At 42.6% G+C, this 23,707-nt stretch overlaps 1 protein-coding gene across 1 annotated transcript in view; it reads right to left on the bottom strand.

The window, feature by feature from the left end:
• LOC126484944 (histone-lysine N-methyltransferase 2D-like) overlaps positions 1–23,707 on the bottom strand; it is a 148,045-nt gene that overhangs the window by 62,763 nt on the left and 61,575 nt on the right. The window contains exon 2 of the mRNA XM_050108544.1: positions 7,978–8,172. Coding sequence (XP_049964501.1) covers positions 7,978–8,172 — 195 coding nt within the window. The remainder of the gene's footprint in view (positions 1–7,977; positions 8,173–23,707) is intronic.

Raw genomic sequence — 23,707 nt, 5'->3', positions numbered from 1 at the left:
TCGAGATGACAGGCATCTTATCCGCATGGCTGTAACGGATCGTACAGCCTTGTCTCGATCCCTGAGTCAACAGATGGGGACGTTTGCAAGACAACAACCGTCTGCACGAACAGTTCGACGACGTTTGCAGCAGCATGGACTATCAGCTCGGAGACCATGGCTGCGGTTACCCTTGACGCTGCATCACAGACACGAGCGCCTACGATGGTGTACTCAACGACGCAGCTGGGTGCACGAATGGCAAAACGTCATTTTTTCGGATGAATCCAGGTTCTGTTTATAGCATCATGATGGTCGCATCCGTGTTTGGCGACATCGCGGTGAACGCACATTGGAAGCGTGTATTCGTCATCGCCATACTGGCGTATCACCCGGCGTGATGGTATGGGGTGCATTGGTTACGCGTCTCGGTCACCTCTTGTTCGCAATGTCTACACATTGAACAGTGGACGTTACATTTCAGATGTGTTACGACCCGTAGCTCTACCCTTCATTCGATCTATGCGAAACCGTACATTTCAGCAGGCTAATGCACGACCGTATGTTGCAGGTCCTGTACGGGCCTTTCTTGGATACAGAAAATGTTCGACTGCTGCCCTGGCCAGCAGATTCTCCAGATCTCTCACCAATTGAAAACGTCTGGTCAATGGTGGCCGAGCAACTGGCTCGTCACAATACGCCGATGAACTGTGGTATCGTGTTGAAGTTGCATGGGCAGCTGTACCTGTACACGCCATGCAAGCTCTGTTTGACTCAATGCCCAGGCGTATCAAGGCCGTTATTACGGCCAGAGGTGGTTGTTTTGGGTACTGATTTCTCAGGATCTATGGCATCCAAATTGCGTGAAAATGTAATCACATGTCAGTTCTAGTAGAATATATTTGTCCAATGAATATCAGTTTATCATCTGCGTTTCTTTTTGGTGTAGCAATTTTAATGGCCAGTAGTGTACAATTCGCCACTCTTCAGTCGAAAGATGTTAAAAACTTAAAAAATTGTAATAATGTACGAGGCGTGTTTTTTTAAGTAAGTACCGTTTTGAAATTAAAAAAAGACGTGCTAAGTTATCTCAATAATTGTACTTTCACATGAAAACCTTTACCTTAATTTACGCACTGACGCCATAACTGTCTGATCCTTCCTTGTTTACGTTGTGTACTGAGTGTTTAAGATGCCTCCGATAATCGTGAGTCCCACCGACTGTGAAGTACGGGCTGTTATAAGATTTCTTAGTGCTAAAGGCCTAAAAGCGATCGACATTCGTCGTGAGATATGTGCAGTTTACGGAGAAAACTTTATGAGTGATAGAATGGTAAGGAAGTGGGTGAGAGCATTTAAAAATGGCCGCACAAATATGCATGATGAATAACGGAGTGGGCGTCCTTCGGTCGTTAATAAAAGTTTGGTGCAGGAAGTGGACAATAAGGTGAGAGGAAACAGACGCTTTACGATTTCCTCCTTGCGGGATGACTTTCCTAATGTTTCTCGTTGTGTTTTGTATGGGATTGTGCCCGAGCACTTGAATTACCTAAAAGTGTGCGCACATTGGATACCGAAAATGTTGCCGGATGTGCACAAAACCAAACGTTTAGACAGTGCATTGACTTTCCTTGAGCAGTACCACAACGACGGTGACGGTTTCTTAAGCCAAATTGTTGTGGGCGATGAAACATGGGTGGCCTACGTCACACCAGAATCAAAGCAACAGTCCATGGAAGTTGAGCAAGGGCATCGTTTTGCTGCAAGACAATGTCCGTCCGCATGTGGCGAATCAGACCAAAGATCTCATCACATTTTTTCGATGGGAAACTCTAGATCAACCTCCGTACAGACCCGATCTTGCGCCCAGTGACTACCATCTGTTCCTGCACTTGAAGAAACACCTGCGCGGTGAGAGTCTTCAAGACGATGACGAAGTCAAAAAAAAAAGTTCAAATGTGTGTGAAATCTGATGGGACTTAACTGCTAAGGTCATCAGTCCCTAAGCTTACACACTACGTAACCTAAATTATACTAAGGACAAACACACACACCCATGCCGGATGGAGGACTCGAACCTCCGCCGGGACCAGCCGCACAATCCATGACTGACGAAGTCAAAACAGTGGTGATGCAGTGGTTAACAAGTCAGGCAGCAGACTTCTATGAGGAGGGTATTCAACAACTGGTACAACGTTATGACAAGTGCCTCAATATTGACGGAAATATATAGAAAAGTAGATTAAGGTACAGGCTTTCATGTAAAAATAAAATTATTGAGATATCTTAGCACGTCTTTTTTAAAATTAAAAACGGCACTTACTTAAAAAACAAGCCTCGTACATTGCGTTAGAAAAAATGAATGTTTACTCAAAATAGAATACCGATTGTCACTTGCATGAATTAGAAGATATTAAACTGGTTTGTAGGTTGATTAAGATATACCGGGAGAGAATTTAAAATCGTTGTTGGAAATACATAAAAAAGCTACAAATTAGATTAAAAAAGATTTTAATAAAAGTCGTTCACCTCAAAGGGGGACATCCAACAACACCAAACTCGACCCCTGACCCATCCCCATGTGACGGGATGGCGGGTCAACTTCGAAATCTTAAAGAGATTGCGGGTTCGGATATTCCGGAAAAAAAGTAACTTTTGAATCTAAAATTTTTTTTCGTTAGTGACAGATGTCTCTGTAAGCGACAAAAATCAAAGTGGGTTAGAAACCGTTTAAAAATGATATCATCTCAAGAAATACCTATAACATTAGGATCACAGAGGGTTTAAAAGACAGTTATTCTAAAATCTTTAATGAGAAACCCGATTTTTATACCGAAACAACTTGAATCTCCAGAACGAAATACATTACTTTGTCCACATTACTGTTGGTAGTTGTTTCACAAATGTCGTCTAAATGAAAGGCAGTTGAAACGATTTGTTGCTTCGTGTTTCACCAAATTCTTCCAACTGCTTTCCACTTCAGCGACATCTGTGAAAGAAATTGCACCAGTAATGTGGACAAGGTATTGTATTATGTTCTGGGGACTCACGTCGTTTTTGCTCCAGCGACGTCGTGCTGCCCTCTCATTGCATTCAGTGAATCCACACACGAGGTTCATACTGGTGAAATATTCATCCGTAAACCTATACATATTGCTGTGTACTATTGTCACGGTACAACTAACACTGTCGGAAAACAAAAGCCTAGACAGAACCGTGCAGCACTGAACACAAACTCGAGAGCGAAGAGTATAGTGTACATTACTGAAGAACCGTGAGGGAATGATTCAAGTTTGTTCCCAAACAAGACTCACAGCCCATACCTCCGACATTGATACTGCGGTACAGATATTTTCAGTGCACTACTGAAGGAAACATACATCAGGATAAAAAATTAAATCTAATACAATTAATTAGTAATGACTCACCAGAGCCCGTAGGTCCCTTGTACCAAAATACACCGAGAACATCCCTGAACAGCCTCTGAAATTTTGTCGGCTGAGGTCGGGTGTGTAAGATGAAGCAACGGTAAACCTGCTGGACCCGTTTTCGGAAAGAACGAGTTTCAAAACCCGTACCACCGTTCTTCCTGTTTTCCCTAAGTCGAGTAAGGCAAATACCGGAAGAGTTCCTATCTTAAGGAATTAGTTGATTTCCTGTCCATTTGCTGCTTCAAGAAGCTCTATAGCTATGCCGCAGAAAGAGAGAACATGACAATACCTTCAGTGACAAAGAAATAGTTCTCAAGTTAGACACAACTAGTTTCTCTTTTCTCTTCAGTTTATCCAGACGGTTGTTACAGTTTTTAGTCATTCAATGACCGCTTGAGACAGTATACTACGATCATCTTTATGTCTATAAACAAGAAAACCAAACTAAGTAATACTAGCAACTGAACAGTAACATTATAAAGGGAAAAGTTAAAAATATGATGCCAAAGCAGTAATTACCTCCTAATATCTAAGTTGTCTGTCTAGTCATTCTGTCTAAAGTAATCACTTAAGGACGATATATACGAATGTACAAAGGAACAGTGTATGAAAAAAAAAAAAAAATACACTTTTCGTTTCGGACATCTCTCTTAATATAATGTTGTTGAATATAATATGTTTTATAAATTTTCATGTATTTTACCAGTTTTTTCCTTTAATGTTATTTTATCGCACTCGCCACTATGGGAGGAGGATGAGCCATTGGCGATACAATATTCCGCTCTTCAGCCAACCGAATTAAAAAATATGGAATGAGAAACAAAATTTGGGTCTGTTTTTATATTTTAAATTAAAAACAAAGTGGACAGCCAAGAAATAAAAATATATGTGTTTTAAAAACACATCACAGAGAGGTAAAATTCTTCTGATAAAAACAATGAAGCACTGCTCTTTCACTTAAAATCTGAAGGACCTGCATTGGATGAGAATATTGTCGGAGGAGACAGTATGGAGTGGGAGTGGGTAAAAAGATAGGGGTCTGTTAGGTACGAAAACTATGGAGATGACAGGCAGGACGTGAGGTGGAAAGTGGGAAATAACGTCCGTGGAAATTTTACCAACACTGTCAGGTACCTTATACTGACTTGTTTTGTTACTATATGTGTGTTTTCGAAGTTTTCTTGAACATCATTTTTATGTTGTTCGTTTAACATTACTCATAAGCATTAACTGAGGACATATAATTTATCGATTGTTGCTTTTGTGTTATTTTATAAGCACCTGCAGTTGATATGTACTTATGATTGATTTGTTATCATATTTCATGTAATTCTTTTATGTCATCGATTGTGTGATCTCACTACTTCATCGCTAGAGGGGTTATTGGTCTTAGTCTGATCTTTATTTGGCTATAAGTAAGCTCTTTCATGTGTTACCGTAGACATAGCAACTTCAAGAATAACAACGCATGAGCCTCTGTTGTTAAGACTTTCTTTTCGCTGCAGCATTTGATATTACACTTTTAATCTTTCCTTTTATAATGTTATTTTTAGTTTGTTAGTCTTTCTTAATTGAATTTTTCTAGTTTATTAAACCAGAGATTACTGTAATGCTGCTGTCTTGGGCATACACACAGAAATTTATCAAAAAAGGGGAGGGGAGCAGCATTCTAAAACCAAGATAACTGATTCTGTGAGTCTGAGAACAAATTGTTCTCAAGAATGAAATTTAATAAGAAGAACGCAAATGTTGTTGTGTCTCAGACAACTGATGCCACATTTTTCATTTAACGATCTGAAATTACATCGTCATGTCATTAAATTTGACCTATTCAGTTGGCTAGGTAACAGAACTACAAAATATTAACAAAATATATCTTTATCCGTAAAGCAGCAATGTTAGGCTGACACTGAAAATGAAACATCTGAAACTGAATCAAAACTCGGAAAGAATATGGAAATCCTGTTGTATATCAACAAAAATAATCTAGAATGCCACTGATGGAAAGCTCACAGAGTGAACAAATATGAAAAAAGCTTTTAGAAACGCTTATTTAACTTTAATAACATTTGCAAGTGTTCTTTTAATTACAGCTCTTGAATGTGATCATGTAAATGGATTTATTGCATTATGTTCACGCCTTCTTTTTTTTAATGTTGACTGTCATAATCAAAGCGGAACAAAATATGTTTCGAGATCAAAATGTTTTGTATTGTTCGAGTAAAATGTAGTGCATGGCCAACATTCGACGACGTGAATACGGCATTGAAAATCTCTGAAAACAATCTTCAAATTTTTCATTAAACCGATTATAACTGATGAAATATGAGTCTTGTCTCCACATTTCGTCAAATTATAATGCAACCATGTCAAGTGGACTGTAGGATTAACAACTCTATGATTACATGTTGTCCTACATTGTGCCCCGTAGAGTTTGAGAAACTCCAAACTCCTGTACAGTTTCCCGTAAACAGCCTGGCAGTCTAACAAGGGATCCGACTTGAATGAAACAAAGTTTTTTTTCATTTATTTTCATACTCAGACCTGTTTTGTTGAAGTTTCAGCGTCATCAGTGGGCTTTTTTTCCTTCTATTAAACAACAGGAAAAGTGCTCTTACTACTTATGCATACGTAAAGTCGAGTTTATGAGAAAGTATTTACAACTTTGGAAGACAGCTCAAATTTTGTATTTACGCATTACATTACGCGAAAGACAGATTCTGATGAATTTTATGTTCAGAATAGTTTGATGTAATTTTGCTGTGGTGATTCGGAATTAATTGTAGAGCTTACTTGGAAATACCTGGCAGAGCGTTGAAATAGTCATCTTGAGGTTGAAGCTCTTGTGTCCGCGTCTACTCATTATCAAATTTATTGGTGAGCAAAACACAATTTTTCTTGCCCACTGATGATGCTGAAACTTCAACAGAACATCTATGGCTAATAGAAGAAAAGGAAAAAATTGATTTGCTCACGGTGGACCCCTTCCAAAAACAATTTATTTGCAAGCAAACACGGAACGAATAGCAGTTATGTAGTGATGATAAATGCCGTTGTGCACAGTAGTGTTAAATCTGAAGTTTAATAGAATCAGATACACTTCTAGAAATGCGTGAGGGCTCTGTAATGAATCATCAAAAATGTGTACCCTACATTTCAAAAGGGGGATCCCACTCTCTTTTACCCCCTCCGCCACTCACCACCCAGCCGATGCCTATAGCCATCCAAGGAAAGTGGTGGAAATTTTCACTCTTCGAAATAGTTGGCTTCTGAGAAAGATATTACATTCTCAATAGTCTTTGCGGATTCCTCCGATAGCAGAAAACGAAATTGAGGGGTTTGGCTCTAGAAGGAGACAGCTCCACTTTTTGGTTCTATTGAGTTGAACATTCTATCACATACGAAAAGAAGCCTCTTCATTTGGTGCAAGAAAGAGGCAGCTCCACCCACTAGTTTCAGAGAAATCCAACAGATGGAGCTGCCTGTATTCAGAGTTTGCATGAAAACAGAGGCAGCTCCGGGAGCTTCCCCGAAACTATAGCAGGAAGGATGTTGTGATACGTATTGTTCAGCAGACCAGTTTAAACATCACGCGTTCTCTGTGAGGGATATTTTTTATCAGATTTACAATCAGTTTCGTGACTTTATCGTCGTTTGATTTCACGGTTTCTGAGAATATGCGTGAAACAGTAGAGGAAGGACTCTTCAGAAAACTACGAGCCTGGTGGAGATGAGACTTCTACTGATTCAGAAGAAGATTCAAGAAGCAGAGACGCAGTTGTTGGACCACTGAAGAGGAAAAAAGGATCGCACAAGGAACAACGGGAACGGAACATAAGAAAACAGCGGAAGGTTGATGGAAATAAGTACAAGAGCACGAGTGGAAAAAACATGCCTCGCCAGACTACAGGTAATTATTGCAGTTACAAATACAACTGTTCTACTAAATTTGACGTTGAAGCAAGGCATCGTGTTATTAATGCTTTTAATGGCCTAACGACTAAGCATACCCAAGATGTGTATTTGGCTGGATGCTTCAAACGATCCTGAGGTGACTGAAGGGGAGCTAGAAGACTGAATAAGAGCTGTAGTAGTAATGTATTATGCCAATAATGTTGTACTTTCTTTATTAATAAATGTTTTTTAGACTGACATATGGTTAGTTATTAAGAAAATGGTCCTACAAAGAGTTTTTCATTCACTTTGGAGCAAAACTGAGGCAGCTCCAAAATTCAAAACTCTATTGCACCTACCTGAGTGCATGCATTTGTGTGTATTCTCGTCAGTAGTATTAGATACCCCATAGCCTAAAACAAGGCTGACAATTTTTTCGATTTGGTGAACTGAATTTTTAAAACTTTTTTTTAAAATGCCACAAACTGGATAAAGTGGAACTGCCTCCTTCTTGCATCAAACTCCTCAACTATAGACAGGAAAGTATGCTCGACATCACTAAGCGTGACACGACAGCAAAAATATCCAGTTGGCAGCTAGTGAGGGAAACAGGAGTTTTGAGCGGGGCGAGTGAGGTGTGTTGAGACGAGGTGAGGTGGGGAAGGCTACTCACGGGCTCCTTGCTGGACTTGGTGAGCGGCAGGGGCGGCAGCTCCGGCGCGGGGGGCGGGGGCAGCGTCGTGTTGGACTCCTTGACGATGATCTCGATGATGGGCTCCGGCTCCCGGATGTAGTACGGCACCACCTTCACTGGGGGCGGCGGCGGCCCATGCACCGGCCGCCCGTGCTTCGACACCACCGCCGACGCCTGCAGACCACACGCATACATTCACTCTACCGTGTACTGGGCACAGCTAAGTACTGGGCTGCGCATCTTCTATACACTGCTCGAGAAACAACATACACATAACAAATAAACAACCAATAATTCATAAAATATCACAAGGTGATTCAGCTGCCGCTATCAATGAATTTTATGCAGCCCGCAACGCCTTCAAAAACCAAGAGAGTGATTTTCATATTCCGCACTCACTATGTGCAGACTACTAGTCCCACAGAAAAAGTGAACGAGACCTCTTTTGTAGGAAATTTAATGTGGTTAAATTTTGTACTGTGATACGTTTTCGCTGGAGGCCACGTTTTTAGAAACACGCCTTTGAATGTCACTTTTGTAGGTTTTCCTTTTTTTAATAATTCGAAAACTGTGGCTTCCAGCAAAAACGTATATCTCTACAAAATTTAGCTACATAAAATTTACTACTAAATGATCCTGTTAATTTTTTTTGTAGCACTGATAGTTTGTGTGTAGCGAACAAGATAATATGAAAATCTTGTGAGTGGTATTTGGACGCGTTGCGGGTTGCATTAAACCTATCGTTTGGTCGTCTGGGGCCGTTGGATAACTCTGTATATGCAATACTCAATGTCTGTCAAGCACATATGCATATAAACTGTGTCTATGTGCGAGAAAGAAAGAGAGAGATATAGATAGCTAGATAGAGAGAGAGAGAGAGAGAGAGAGAGAGAGAGAGAAAGAAAGAGCGTGTGTGTGAGTGCGAATGTGCTTTTATTTCTGTGTTCCAACATAGCTCTGGAATACCTTGAGATGTGTCCACCCTTCACCTTTATGACATATTGAACTCCTGTGTGGACAGTATCAGCCATATGTCTGAATGTCTCTGGAGGAACGGTAAAATATTCTTTCTTAAGAGCCGAAACCAGATAAGGTAGTGGTATTGAACGCTGGTATCAGCACCTAGTCGACGTTCTAGCTCATCCAAAAGGTGTTCCATTCGTTTCAGGTCTAGACTCATCGCCGGCCAGGCCGTTTCAGGAGTGGTATTGCCGGCAGAGCTATGACCGTCGCACCTGCTTAATGACAGTACACATTGTCATGCTGACAGAAACAAACATAGTCTCCGAAGCGTTCCTTTACTGTACGCAGTACAGTATTCTGTAATATGTGTTGATATTCTTCCGCATTTTCGTTTTCTTAAGCACAATAAGGGCACCACACCCTAACAACGGAAAACATCCCAGTACCGTAACATCACGTCCTCCGCACTTCATGTTTGGCTCGACATATGACGGAAAGCAACTTTTTCGAGGCATTCGCCAAACACAAGACCTGCCATCGGATTGCAACGGAGTAACCGTGATTCATCACTCCAGATCATTCTTCCCAATCATGTATCGTTCAGTGGCGTCGTTCCTTGTACCATCTGAAGCGTCGCCTAGAACTGGCTGCAGAAATGTGTGTCTTACGAGGAACAGCTCACCATTGTAACCCATTCCTTCTAATTTCCTCCTCACAGTCATTATGCTATATGTGCTGCTGGTAGCACTTGGGAAATCATGATGATTTCTTCCGTCGGTTTTGTGCCATTTTTTACAAACGCCCTCAGCAATTCTCTACGGTTCCTGACGTCAGCTTGGTGCTGCTTTAGCAGTAGTTGTTCTTTCGTACTTCCTCTTCACAATCACGTCACTAATAGTCGACTTGGGTAGCTTTAGATGGGGTGAAAAGTCTCTGATGGGCTTATTAGTGAGTGTGTGTGTGTTTTTTGGCGCTGACGGGCTCTCAACGGCGAGGTTATCACCGCCTTTACACACTTTAAAGAAACGAATATGGATAAAATCACTAAAATGTGATCATTCATGATAAGACAAAGGGAGAGAATAAAAGGTGCTATACAGGAGACCTAAACACGGGTAAATAGACAAAGGATCTAAAAGAGGGGCACAGGGAACTGTCACTGGCTGACCACTTAAGTAAAACGTGGGTGAGTCAATCACCCTGTTAACACATTAAAACCAGCTCCCTAAAACCTTGGAAAAAACATTGGACAATTCACAACACTTTAAAACTGTGATCACATTCGTTTGAACGTTACCTGAAATAGACTGCAGAACCATCGGCAAATCAGCCGCGGCCCGCTGGTCGGTAAATAAAACTCAGTCCAATAACATGTGGCGCACAGTAATCTGTACATCACATGCACAACACATTGGAGATGCCGGAGCTAGAAGCCGTATGTCATAGGACTGTGTGGCTGGTAGGAAGTACACCACAGCCGCGTTGTGAGCTTCGCTATACGAATCATATTGTTTGTTACTTCCAGCCACTCATCCTCCCACCGACGCAAGACTCTGGAACTCAACAGCGAGGTTATAGCATGCACGGGAATGGCAAACTGAAATACTTGAGGATCATGACACGCCTCCTTGGCTGCTAGATCCTCTCTTTGTTCCCCGCAGTTCCCAAGTGCCCTGGCACCCAGCAGGGAGACAGATCCTTCCCCAGTCGTAGCTGGAGGAGGGCATCCTGGACAGTCTGGACTACGCTGGGTGCAAACGTTTCGGAGAGTGAAGGGCACTCAGAGAAACACACCACAATCGATATTCCCTCAACTAAATAAAGGCACCAAATGTAGAGAAGCAGTCTACCGAACAATTTACATTGGAGGGAATACCGCTCCACCGCAGACGTATCACCTTATCAAAGTTACACCTGATCACGAAAGCCGTCCAGAACATACTAAGTATTAGTTCGCTATTCGGTCGTCTAGAAGATGGTAAAGTTAACTATGATACTTTCCTACACTCCAACAGGCGTCTGCATTCGAAAGACTGCTACTATTAACATGGGAACGCGAATCAATACCACCACAGACTTTGCATACACGAACACATTCTAGAAAAGCCCTCACATATATCTCCTATCTTTATACCTACAATTAAATCTTACGATCTCGGTCTCAACTGAACAGTATTCGGCAATGAGCGAAGTATTGGAAATACACTCTGTTCAACGCTGTGGCTCTGGTAATACCCGTACCTTCCTTACCACTCGACATACTCTTCCCTTCGCTATCACAGTACTCCAAGTCAAATCCATAGCCTCCCTACAACAGCATATAGGCATTTCCTTTACACAAACAGATATACTTTATAAACTTGAGGCTCAAATGCGAACATATCACACACTCAGCACTAATACTAAGTATAATGTTACCTCCTCAATAACTGGATGCATATGACACCAAATAATACTGATCGAAAATCAACGATGGCTGTGCATGTCTCTTACATTCTTCCTGCGAGTCATACTACCGTGTCATAGACGTAATCGAGCACATGTTAAAGAAAAAATCGCGATCCCAACAACTACCGTATGTTACTCTTACAACCTCTCATCGTTCTGCAGGTGCACCCAAGAAGCCACGTTGAAACCTATAACCGCTTTACGAATCGAGGTACGACATTACCACTGAATGAGGTGGTGTTTTCCGGACAAATACCGTGATGGTGATCGTAGAAATGTGTGTATTAAGAGCCAATGATGCAACTTTGAAAGTCATTCGGCTAAGGAACGTCGTATGCAAGCGCTGTTTGCGACTCCATCACACCGCTCGCAACTCATAATTCATTAGTTTTTGCAACACATTCTGTCTCGAGACTATATCAGACATTTCGCGATATGTCCGCTGAGTTATAGGCGATGAGAGACAGTGGTAGTAGATGATTTGCTGATTGAAGTCTTAAGAAGAAAAATATACACTCACTTCTCAGATCTTTAGCCTTACGCTATATATTATTACGTCCATTCAAACACATACTTGCATAGGCTCACAACCACAAGTCAATCATATTTCACGCACTCTCATATCTCTGAACGAGTCACCTTCCTCGAATCTGTCTACTACAGTAAAATTACAACCTCCTTTTAATCACACCCTACACATCCTCCACTCGCACCCATTTCTACAGCTTTCCACAAGTGCTAGTTCCAATTTAAGTCAGAGAAATACATATCCAACACCTTCTGCAATCTGTGTAGAAACAGATCGAGCTGAGTTACTGCAACAGACAAGAAATTTAGCACTGGAAGAACGTCTCATCTGCTCCATCGTCCGCAAGATCGCATATAATTCTGCACGAAAGACAGGAAAGTATTGAAGCAGGCGTACCTTGAGGACACGACCAGGGAAAACAACAGAACAACCAACCGAGTCCCCCTGTTTCGACCTACCCGTAAAAAGAGCCATATAGTTGTGATGCTCACATAAAATGTCAGAAAATATCGCATTAAAAACAGAACCAAGAGTGCCATCTGTCCTGTACTGCAATAAATCTAAAATGACGCTGGGCTTCTGCAGTAACCAGACCGGCAGACGGTTAAAACCCTGGATTTGGAGCTGTACTAGCTCCACACCGAATGACTCCAGTACACACTGCATGTGGATCCCAAACGGCTCAAAATGGTTCAAATGGCTCTAACCACTATGGGACTTAACATCTGAGGTCATCAGTCACCTAGACTTAGAACTACTTAAACCTAACTAACCTAAGGACATCATACACATCCATGACCGAGGCAGGATTCGAACCTGCAACGGCAGCAGCAGCGCGGTTCCGGACTGAAGCGCCTAGAACCGCTCAGCCACAGCAGCCGGCTCCCAAACGGCAATGTGGCTCGCGGATGGTCAGAGAAAAGGCGTTTCAGAGGCGGACGAGCAACAGTATGGTATGCGGGAAAAGTCGGGGCTGCGAAGAACTTACACGCCTGACGCACCATGAGGAGCTGTCGCCGGATGGTGAATGCCTGTTCCCCGTCCTCAGCAAGAGAGTGGATATCGGTCTGGTCCTATAACCACCAGTGGCCAGCCGAATCTCGCCGTGGCGGACAGTGTCAATGACGTCAAATATGAAGGCCTCTCCGATCCATAAACCGTGCACCCATAGTCCAGCCGCGAACGCACGAAAGCCCTATAAAACTTGAACAGTGGCGCCCTGTCCGCTCTCCAAGTCCGGTGGCTCAGGCACTTTAAGATATTCAGTGCCTTCAGAGATTTGGCTTTCAAGTCTCTCAAGTGTGGACTTGTTACTCAGGTAACATGGAATGATTAGTCCACGTCGGAAGTCAGTGACAACTCCTGACTGACCATTTATGCTGTTACTGCTCCTCCATTGAGAACAGACTACTCCCCACATCCTTTTATATTGACGGGTCCCCTTCTCGCTACGTTCGGTGGTCGATTACACATGAGTGTCCAGGTGCTTTTGATCAGATAGTCTATCGCTTGGTATCAGGAGAAAATTATCGCGGGCCTAGGACAACCGTAGCAGCTTTACTTGTCCACATGAGGAAGGAAACGTGGCGACATGTAAGCGCAACTATGGAGCGCCTGGACAAATTTTAAACAGACATTCGGTACACACCGTGGTGGACAAAAGTATTTATATTTTACTGAACGCCGTAGTCAGAAGCAACAATAAGAAAAAAATATTTCCCGCTGCTATGTTTTTCATTGCGGGGAGGGGTGAGATGTACGGGGTTATGCATAGATGTCTCCGCGGCTCCAGAAGACGGCTGTGCAGGTACTATTAGACATACAGGTAACAAGGCCAGCCGGTGTGGCTGTGCGGTTCTAGGCGCTTCAGTCTGGAACCGCGTGACCGCTACGATCGCAGGTTCGAATCCTGCCTCGGGCATGGATGTGTGTGATGTCCTTAGGTTAGTAAGGTTTAAGTAGGTCTAAGTTCTAGGGGACTGATGACCACAGATGTTAATTCCCATAGTGCTGAGAGCCATTTGAACCATTTTGAACAGGTAACAGACACACATCAATGGACGGAGCATTCTTCAATTTTTTGACTCACATTACACGTGGAATATGGGCACCGTTAGTGACGCGGCAAACTTCAATAAATGCGAAGAGTTCATTGACACGAGTTGTTTGGGGATGGGCGACAGCTACCTGCTTTGCAAATCTTTTCATTTCGTTGTACAACTGCAGGGGCGAAATAATTCAGGACAACAATAGGGAGCGGATGATTTGTCTACATATGGGCTTAACAACTTGTTGAGTTTGAGTGTGAACACTCGAGCCTGCTCAGGCTCTTGCTAGCGAGCAAAGCTGTTTAACGTTGTAGGGAATGAGGGATATGCGCGTTCACCACGTGGTCACGACAGCATGTCCACTGTTTGCGTCATTGTTCTGTAAGCCTTGTAGTTTCCGCGTAGTCGTCTTATGAACCCGATGGCAGTTAAAGGGTTGGAACAAGAGAGTCCAAATGGAGCCGTGCCGTGCAGGAACAGTTACCGCAGCGGAAGTCTGCGGTTTGCCCCCCCCCCCTCCCCCCCCCCCCCCCCCCCCCCCCCCCCCCGCCTCTGCCCTGCTCTTCTTGCGTTGCGCAATCGCGACGGCCAGTGTCACGAACAGCGCCCCGGAGGAGTCGCGTCTCATTAGGCGCTCCAGTTTATGTTACCGCACTCCTTTCACTTAATTTGCATCTCTATTACACGGAAGCTGGAAGAGAGTGGTCTCTTCCTGGTTTCCGTCAATTTCTCTCACAACACACATTTATACACAGTATCACCCGGTCCGTATTTTGTCCGTGAAACAGTTGCAGTGCCCACATTAGATTTGGCTAATAGCACCGCTTCAATATACTCCTGCGGCTTGGCCCGGTATGTGACTGAAATAAATTATTCTATTCGATATCAAAGAGATAATTCTTTCTACTCATATTAATCAATAATTGACTAGTTCTTTCTCACTTGACATCTTAGTTTTACAAATACTTCATTACGCCAAGAATGTTCAGATGTTTGTGAATTCCTAAGGGACCAAACTGCTGAGGTCATCGGTCCCTAGACTTACACACTACTGAAACAAACTTAAGGTAAGAACAACACACACGCCCACGGCCAAGGGATGACTCCAACCTTCGGCGGGAGGTGACACGCAATCTGTGACATAGTACCTGTAACCGAGCGGCTCATTACACCATATACAAGCATTACATGCCTATTTATTCGCTATAATTCATTATTATTTTCTGAAGTAATCTCTGTCATGCTGAAGGTATAAGAAAGCGGAATGATCATATAAAATTAATTGTTGGTAAGGCGGGTGCCAGGTCGAGATTCATTGGGAGAGTCCTTAGAAAATGTAGTCCATCAACAAAGGAGGTGGCTTACAAAACACTCGTTCGACCTATACTTGAGTATTGCTCATCAGTGTGGGATCCGTACCAGGTCGGGTTGACAGAGGAGATAGAAGATCCAAAGAAGAGCGGCGCGTTTCGTCACAGGGTCATTTGGTAAGCGTGATAGCGTTACGGAGATGTTTAGCAAACTCAAGTGGCAGACTCTGCAAGAGAGGTGCTCTGCATCGAGGTGTAGCTTGCTGTCCAGGTTTCGAGAGGGTGCGTTTCTGGATGAGGTATCGAATATATTGCTTCCCCCTACTTATACCTCCCGAGGAGATCACGAATGTGAAATTAGAGAGATTCGAGCGCGCACGGAGGCTTTCCGACAGTCGTTCTTCCCGCGAACCATATGCGACTGGAACAGGAAAGCGAGGTAATGACAGTGGCACGTAAAATGCCCTCCACCACACACCGTTGGGTGGCTTGCGGAGTATAAATGTAGATGTAGATGTAGAAATACCAGCTGGAAAATTGTATCACTGGAGAGGATGTAAAGGGTTATAAATCCATACTGAGCTTTATGCATGTTGATGAAGTAATTTTCACAACTAATGAAGAGTTTTACAAATGGTATTGTTTCATCTCTATAACACAACTGAAGATTTAAATTTGATCGTTTCTTAAACAAAATCCTTTGTAATAAAATTGCCTGTTATGTGCAAAGATACTCTAGAAGAGAAAATTGTTGAAAAAGTGACTTTAACTTTCTATGAAGATATCGGTCCCAGGAATTCTAATACTTTCGAGCATTTTTTAATTTATTTTTTTCGTGTGATATGATTACAAATTCACAATTTTCTGATTCTTTCCCTTTGCTTGTACTTTAAAACCTTTCTTCTTGCCACGTTTTGTGGTTCGATGCCAACATGAAGTAATCTGTAGGTTTTAATGAGTGAGTTTTCCGTACATCAAAATGTGTGACGTAAATGGCCGTATCTTTGGACTGCATTGACTCAGAAGCTTAACAATTTTACGTCACCAAAGGACTATAGACCTCAGTGCACGATTCTAATTTCAACTTGATACGCTTGCCTCTCCCTGAGAAAAAAGGGTCTTAACACACGAACGGAAAGACAGACAATGAGCCTGATGACAAACGACAAAATAATTTTTTCGTGTGATATAATTACAAATTAACGATTTTCGGAGTTTTTTCCTTTGGTTGTATTATGAAACTTTGGTTCTTGCTAAATTTCATGATTCTTGACCAACGTGAAGCATTCTATTGGTTTTGATAAGTGAGTTTGCGAATATCAAAATATGTTACATAAATGGCCGCATCTTTTGAATGCATTGACTTATAAGCTAACGTTTACTATACCGCCAAGGGACCATAACTGTTAGTATGTCGTATAAATTTCAACTTGCTGCGTCTACTGGTTCCTGAGAAAAAGGGTTTTGAACAGATGGCCAGGCAGAAGACGACAAACAAAGTGATCCTATAAGGGTTCCGTTTTCATCGACTCAGGAACGGAACCCTAAGAATGAAGCTAGCAAGGACATACCAATAAAATTTTACAAAAACATACTAATTTCAGGGGTCTCTGAGTACGTGGAACAAAGACACTGTGCAGTTTGAGCAGCCGAAATTTGATTTTTTGAACGGGTGGAAAGAATCTCACGGCTATAGCAAATAAGGGAAGAAAGAGTCAATGACAATCTCAGAGGGCATAGTATTCTGGAGACATTTGACAACTACGAAAATAAATCGACAACCCACATACAGTCGGACGGGCGGGTGACGTCCATCTCCCCTGAAAGTATCAGAAGAGTAGCACTGAACTACCTACTAAGAGGAGTACTCATAAAGTTTTAATTATCACCTCACCAACATACAACTGCGTAATAAAGATTTTGGTTCGCTTGCAGCTACATGTATGCACCCTGGTGCACACTGAAATCCTGCCATAATACCTTAGCACGCCGCTACAGCAGCCAAAGCAAAATACCTCAACCATCAGGTGAAGTGGGGTATAGTGCGCTAAATTGTTTTCAGTAGCAGCGGAAACGTTAAAGCTGCGTCAGACTAATAGAGACGGCAAATGAAGTTAACCGGGCCGGTCCGGCTCAGCTGGGTCATTTACGCTGCTGCCGAAATGAATTACTGCACGGTACTCCACGTTACCAGAGGGTTGAGGAATTTTCCTTTGGCAGCTCTAGTGCCGTGTTAAGGTACTACAGCGCGAGGATTTCAGTGTGTACCAGGACTGCTGATACGTACCGGCAGACAAACAAAAAATTTAATTATGCAGTTGTACCTTGCTGTGGTGATAATTATAATTTTATAATTACTTCTCCTAAGAATGGAAGGAAAGTAGGAGCTACAACACGCCTGTTTAGTACCTAATGCGTGAAGGGAGAAGAGAATGAAGCATAAGAATCTTCAGCCGTGTAATTGTTTTTATCTACTATGACGAAAAGAAAATCGCAACACCAAGGAGTTGTGCGACACTAGATTGGCATGTTTTTACATTTAAAAGATAATGCCTTTTCAGATTTCGTGCCAGTCGCATAAGAGTGGCGCCAGTAGTGCCACTATGAGGTCGCAAGTTAGGTTTGTTTTAAATACGCGTTGTAATGGTCCTGAGCGGTAGTTACCTTTGAGTTTGGACTTGGTGAGTTGATGTTAGTCAAGAATGGCTTTAAGGCGACAAAGACGCCGTTATCAGCATCTCACTGAGTTTGGACAAGGTCGTGTAATAGTGCCACCAGAAGCTTTGCGATACTGGAAAAAGATTGTTTGCAGATGATGCTGTCATTTACCGTCTTGTAAAGTCATCAGATGATAAAAACGACTTGCAAAATGATTTAGATAAGATATCTTTATGGTGCGAAAAGTGGCATTTGACCTTGAAAAAAGAAAAGTGTGGGGTTATTCACATGAGTACTAAAAGAAATCAGCTAAATTTCGATTACGCGATAAGTCTCACAAATCTGAAGGCTGTAAATTCAGCTAAATACTTAGGGATTACAATTACTAATAACGATCACATAGATAATATTGTGGACAGAGCAAACCAAAGACTGCGATTCATTGGCAGAACACCTAGAAGGTGCAACAGGTCTACTGAAGAGACTGCTTACACCACGCTTGTCCGCCCTATTCTGGAGTACTGCTGTGAGGTGTGGGATCCGCGTCAGGTGGGACTGACGGACGACATCGAAAAAGTACAAAGAAGGGCAGCTCGTTTTGCATTATCGCGAAATAGGGGAGATAGTGTCACAGACATGATACGTGAGTTGGAGTGGAAATCATTAAAACAAAGGCGTTTTTCGTTGCGACGAGATCTTCTCATGAAATTTCAATCACCAGTTTTCTCCTCCGATTGCGAAAACTTCCTGTTGGCACCCACCTACATAGGGAGAAATGATCATCACGATAAATCAAGAGAAATCAGGGCTCGCACAGAAAAATTTAAGTGCTCGTTTTTGCCGCGTGCCGTTCGAGAGTGGAACGGTAGAGAGACAGCTTGAAGGTGGTTCATTGAACCCTCTGCCATGCACTTTATTGTGAATAGCAGAGTAGTCACGTAGATGCAGATGTCTCCAATCGAGCGTATGTGGGATACCATCGAAAGACAATTCTAGCGACATAAATAATTAGTATTAACTGTCCCTTTATTGGCCGACCAAGTGCAACAGGCATGGAACTCCATCCAACAAAATGACATCCGGCACCTGCGCAGCACAATGCATACACTTTTGCGTGTTTGTATTCAACAAGCTGGCGGTTACACCCGGTTATTAATCTACCAGCATTTCACAATAGCAGTAGATTGTCTCGCGCTTACATTATCCTGTGATATTGCAATACCAATCGCTCCAGCATGTTATCTAGATAAAGGTATTCTCGAATTGTGGTTACTGAATATCAATTAATTTTTGGTGCTGCGATTTTTACCGATATTGTATTCCAGTAAGTTTACATAAGACAGCGGAATACAGAGGTAAGGTGCCTGTTCTTCCTTAGTTACAGCGTGTGTGTATCTGTTCAGAATAGATGGCTGTCATTGTACTGCTTGTGCTGTGTGAAGCTGTTTTTGTATTGCAGCAGTTGGCTGTGGAAATGAAAGAACCGAGTCGGCGAGAACCAGCACCGCCTCGCAACTCCCTCCTCTTGAGGAGAACCGAAGGGACAGCAGAGTTGAATGTCACCGAGCTACGGGCATTTTACCATTATCCGTGTCAGATTCCTTCACTGCATGACACACTTATATCCAAATGTCAGTGGTGCTAGGAGAAATCTCCACCGCTAGAATTTTGCTGCCAAAGAAGGACGGGTAATGGCATACAATTTCTGACCTTTTAGGAAGTGCGTCGATGTCCAAGACATAATGCGAAAGGGTTTCGTGACCTCATGCAATGTGACACGGATAATTCAGATGCGGTGGTAAATTTTATGTTATTAATTTATTCTTCTGTGGCCGCCTCATAGAACAACTTCATATTTATAAATGAAATGCACAAAAATTAGTGTTTACTTTAGTATTAATTTATTTAGTTAACCGGTCTTCGACTCAAAAGGCCATTATGCGACACGAACTAACTATCGTCAACAAAGGGGATGTAGCATTGGTGGCGAACTTTGAAAAAAGATAATAAACACGAAGAGTGAGATGCAAAAAACAGTTAACTAAATAAATTAATACTATGAAACATAAGCATTCTTGTCTTTTCATTCATAAAAGTTATGGGACGTGATGGGGACCCGTCTACTGCATGGGAATGTCAAGCTTTCCGGCTACCCCGAACAGAATAGATTATTATGTGCCAGCACTTTCTCCCCTCTCCCTTCCTTTAATTTTTAGAATCATCTGTAACACCCTAAACATATCGCTACACCACAAACACATCCATTGTTGTCATGATAACGGTAGAAGGATGATGGTACACAAAACCGAAGAGACTAGGTAACTCCTACTTCAGTACTTTTATACTCCACAAAAATTCATACAAATATGCTACAATATTCGAGCTGAAGCATATGGACTTTTACTAACTTGAAGTAACAAATGTAAAAAAAGATATGGTAAACTGAAGAACCTTCTAAAAAATACAAAGTTTAATCGTTGCTCCCTCTGGTGAAGCACAAATTTTTTTGGTTCGTATTCTCAGCCGTGGTGATGAATCTACCCCTTTGTAGGGGCCCGTTCTTTCCAGACAGATCTTAGCGAACAGAGAGTGTAGCAGGAGCCATTTGTTCCGGCGTTTGGCTTACATCCAAACCTCCAGATGTCAGACACTCAGATCGGTACCAAACGTTGTACGTCGATAGAGTATCAACAAAAACACAGATTTAGTTAGTGCTGTGTGCTGTTATCCAGTGGACCATGCGTAAACGGTAATTAAAATTAACACCAGAAATAAAGAGCAGGGAAAGGGTATCAGTGAAGGATAGCTTTTTAAATCTGGCATGGGTGACTTGGTAGCATATCAGGCCGTCGAACCTAAGGTCCTACCTCTAAACCCAGCTGACGACTATTTATATCAACTGTTCACACGTGAAACTGTTATATGGAAAGGACCTTTCGGAGTTTGTAGCAATGTTCTTTGGGCAGTCTGCTTTCGCTTCTTTAGCTGAAAGTAGCAAATCTATAGAGCACATTTGTATAGATAGGTGTGGTGTTCTATCGGACATGTGGGACAGAACGAGACACCACTCGCGATGAAACAGCTAGTTCACTTGTGATTTCACAGAATAAACATAGACAATCGGAAAACTAGAACAAAGAAACAATTGCATTGCACGTGCGGAAGTATTAATAGCCCCAAATAACACTTTCAAGTATAACACAGTAAAAAAATGTCATCTTTGGGGTGCGTTGATACGACGATCTATCGCTCTACCGACTTCCTCACGGGAATCATACGTATTACTTATTCACAGTTATGCTTTTCCTGTGCTCCGTAGTTCTGGTGTTACTTTTAATTAACATTTACGCCCGTGTTGCCGGACGGCAGCACATAGTACGAACTAAATCGGAATTTTGGTTGATGCTCTGTCGAAATACAACATTGCGTGCTGATCTGAGTGTCTGACACCTGGGTGTTTGGAGGTTAGAACCAAGAGAAACGTATCGTAATCTTCTTCGGAATCGGGCAGTGCAGCAATTTCAAATTTGTTCCTGGGAGAATGTGTCGCGTACAAAAAATGAACGCACAGTGTGAATATGTATATTTATTAGTGGGTATAAGAGAGTGAGGTAGTTGATTTGATCGATATGTAATGTCCTTAGATACTCATGAGTATATGTAGGCCCACAGCACTAAAATTAGTCCCCACTGCATTCAACCATGTAACCCCCCCCCCCCCCTCTAGCATTGACAATCGCCTCAATTCGGCGCGGGAGAGAATCCACAAGTTTCTTTGGATATATCACATACAGCTAAAGCCATAATCTGGAGATTACATCTCGTAGAACTAATAAACTGCGAAGAAGTTCGTTGTTAAGTTTCAGGTGTTGTTCCAGATAGTTCCCGACATTTACTGAGAGGTTAAGATACTGTCGCATGAGAGATAACACGTGAGGACGTAGGATGTCCCTGACGTACCGTTCCCTTAGTCCCTAGCAGCCGTCACCTGAAGTCATACATGATGGCTCCCATCACACCAGGAGTAACACAACTGTGCTCTCAAAACAAAGGAAGAATGGACCTCTACTCAAGTCGCCGCCCGCGTAGTGCGAAACGGCGAATCATTGATGAACACACAGACTGGTGATCTCGCCGTTTGACCCCCAATCCCAAATCAACCATTGATGAACACAATGCCACGGCACTCATCAGCAGCCCATGCTTCCCAGTAGCGATACCACTCCAAATGCATCTGTTTGCAGTGTGACGTTACCGGCAGCCTACGCAAGCTACGTAATTTCATAGTTGGGCTGCTGCTAGTTTCTGACCAAAGGTGCGGGTTGACACAGAATGTTGCATTCAGACCATCACTTGTTCTCGCACGTCGAGCGTCGTTGTGATGGGGTTACGATGTACTTCGAGCACAATATTGTGATCCTCCACTGTGGTGATCACACATGGTCGATCGGAACATTGACGACCCGTATGCATACCCTCACGTTTCCACGCATTCCAACATCGGACCACTCTCACAGCTGAGTTCCCTACAAATCTGGATATTGTATGATTCATCTAGCTGGCCAGTCCCACCTCCTATCTCCATGGCTGCGAGTGGTTCTTACCATTCAAAGAACTTCTTGCTAGGTACTAAGTGATATACTACCAAGTTCGGTTTAAAAAGAAATTCAATCGCTTAAGAGGAGATGACTTACTTCTTGACTTAATTTCTTTGGCCGCTGTGGGGGCTGGAGCATCCAGAAGAATTCGCCATCCATCTCTGTCTTTGGCCATTTTCCTTCAATTCCGCAAACGTCTTATCAACTCTCCTTGCCTCCCCTTCCACTATTCTCTTCCATGTACCTCTAAGTCAGTCTTTCTTCTCCCCTGGGAATTCCATTCCAGTGCCTTCTCGATTGCTCCGTCTGGTTTTCTCACTGTGTGCCCCAACGATCTCCACACTCTCTCACATATCTTTTCTTTTATAGATATTTGGTTTGTTCTTCTCCACAGCTCCGCAACACTTGTTTTCAAGGTTACCAGGTATTCGTGATATGCCGGAGACACCTAGAGCCTTCACATTCGTATTAAAAATAAAAATTTTAGTTTGCATGTGATGTTTCTGTTTCTTCATACTAGATACGGTTGTATGAAGGCAGCATTTACCTTATGCGGTTCTTTCAATCTTCTCCCGCTCCGCTCCGGAATACCCAGATACAGCAATGAATTGACAGTCGCCAGACGGTGTGGCCGAGCGGCTCTAGGCGCTACAGTCTGGAACCGCGCGACCGCTACGGTCGCAGGTTCGAATCCTGCCTCAGGCATGGATGTGTGTGATGTCCTTAGGTTAGTTAGGTTTAAGTAGTTCTAAGTTCTAGGGGACTGATGACCTCAGAAGTTAAGTCCCATAGTGCTCAGAGCCATTTGAACAATTTTTGAGCCAATTGACAGTCTCCACCTGCTACTTCTCTATTAACAGCGGCACTTCAGTGGTCCCAGATATTACAAGAGAAGGTTTATATATTAGTCGTATTCCATTGATCCCGCCGATAGTTGTCTCCGGAATGTGGGAAGAAATCAGAGATCTGCATTTACCGTAATTCACGTGCAATACGATGAAACTACTTGACATTATGAAAGGCATTTGTACTACAGTGACAGTTCTCATTATAAACTAGTGTACAAGACGTAAGTGCAATCAATTTTAGAGTACTCATCAACGTAGCTGTCTCGAAAAGCTACTGAGTTAATTTTGAGAAACTTTGTTCGACTAT

Source organism: Schistocerca serialis, chromosome 6 (assembly GCF_023864345.2).
Source record: "Schistocerca serialis cubense isolate TAMUIC-IGC-003099 chromosome 6, iqSchSeri2.2, whole genome shotgun sequence".
Taxonomy (NCBI): domain Eukaryota; kingdom Metazoa; phylum Arthropoda; class Insecta; order Orthoptera; family Acrididae; genus Schistocerca; species Schistocerca serialis.
The sequence above is the reverse complement of the archived record's forward strand: the minus strand, read 5'-3'. Positions and strand labels throughout refer to the sequence as shown.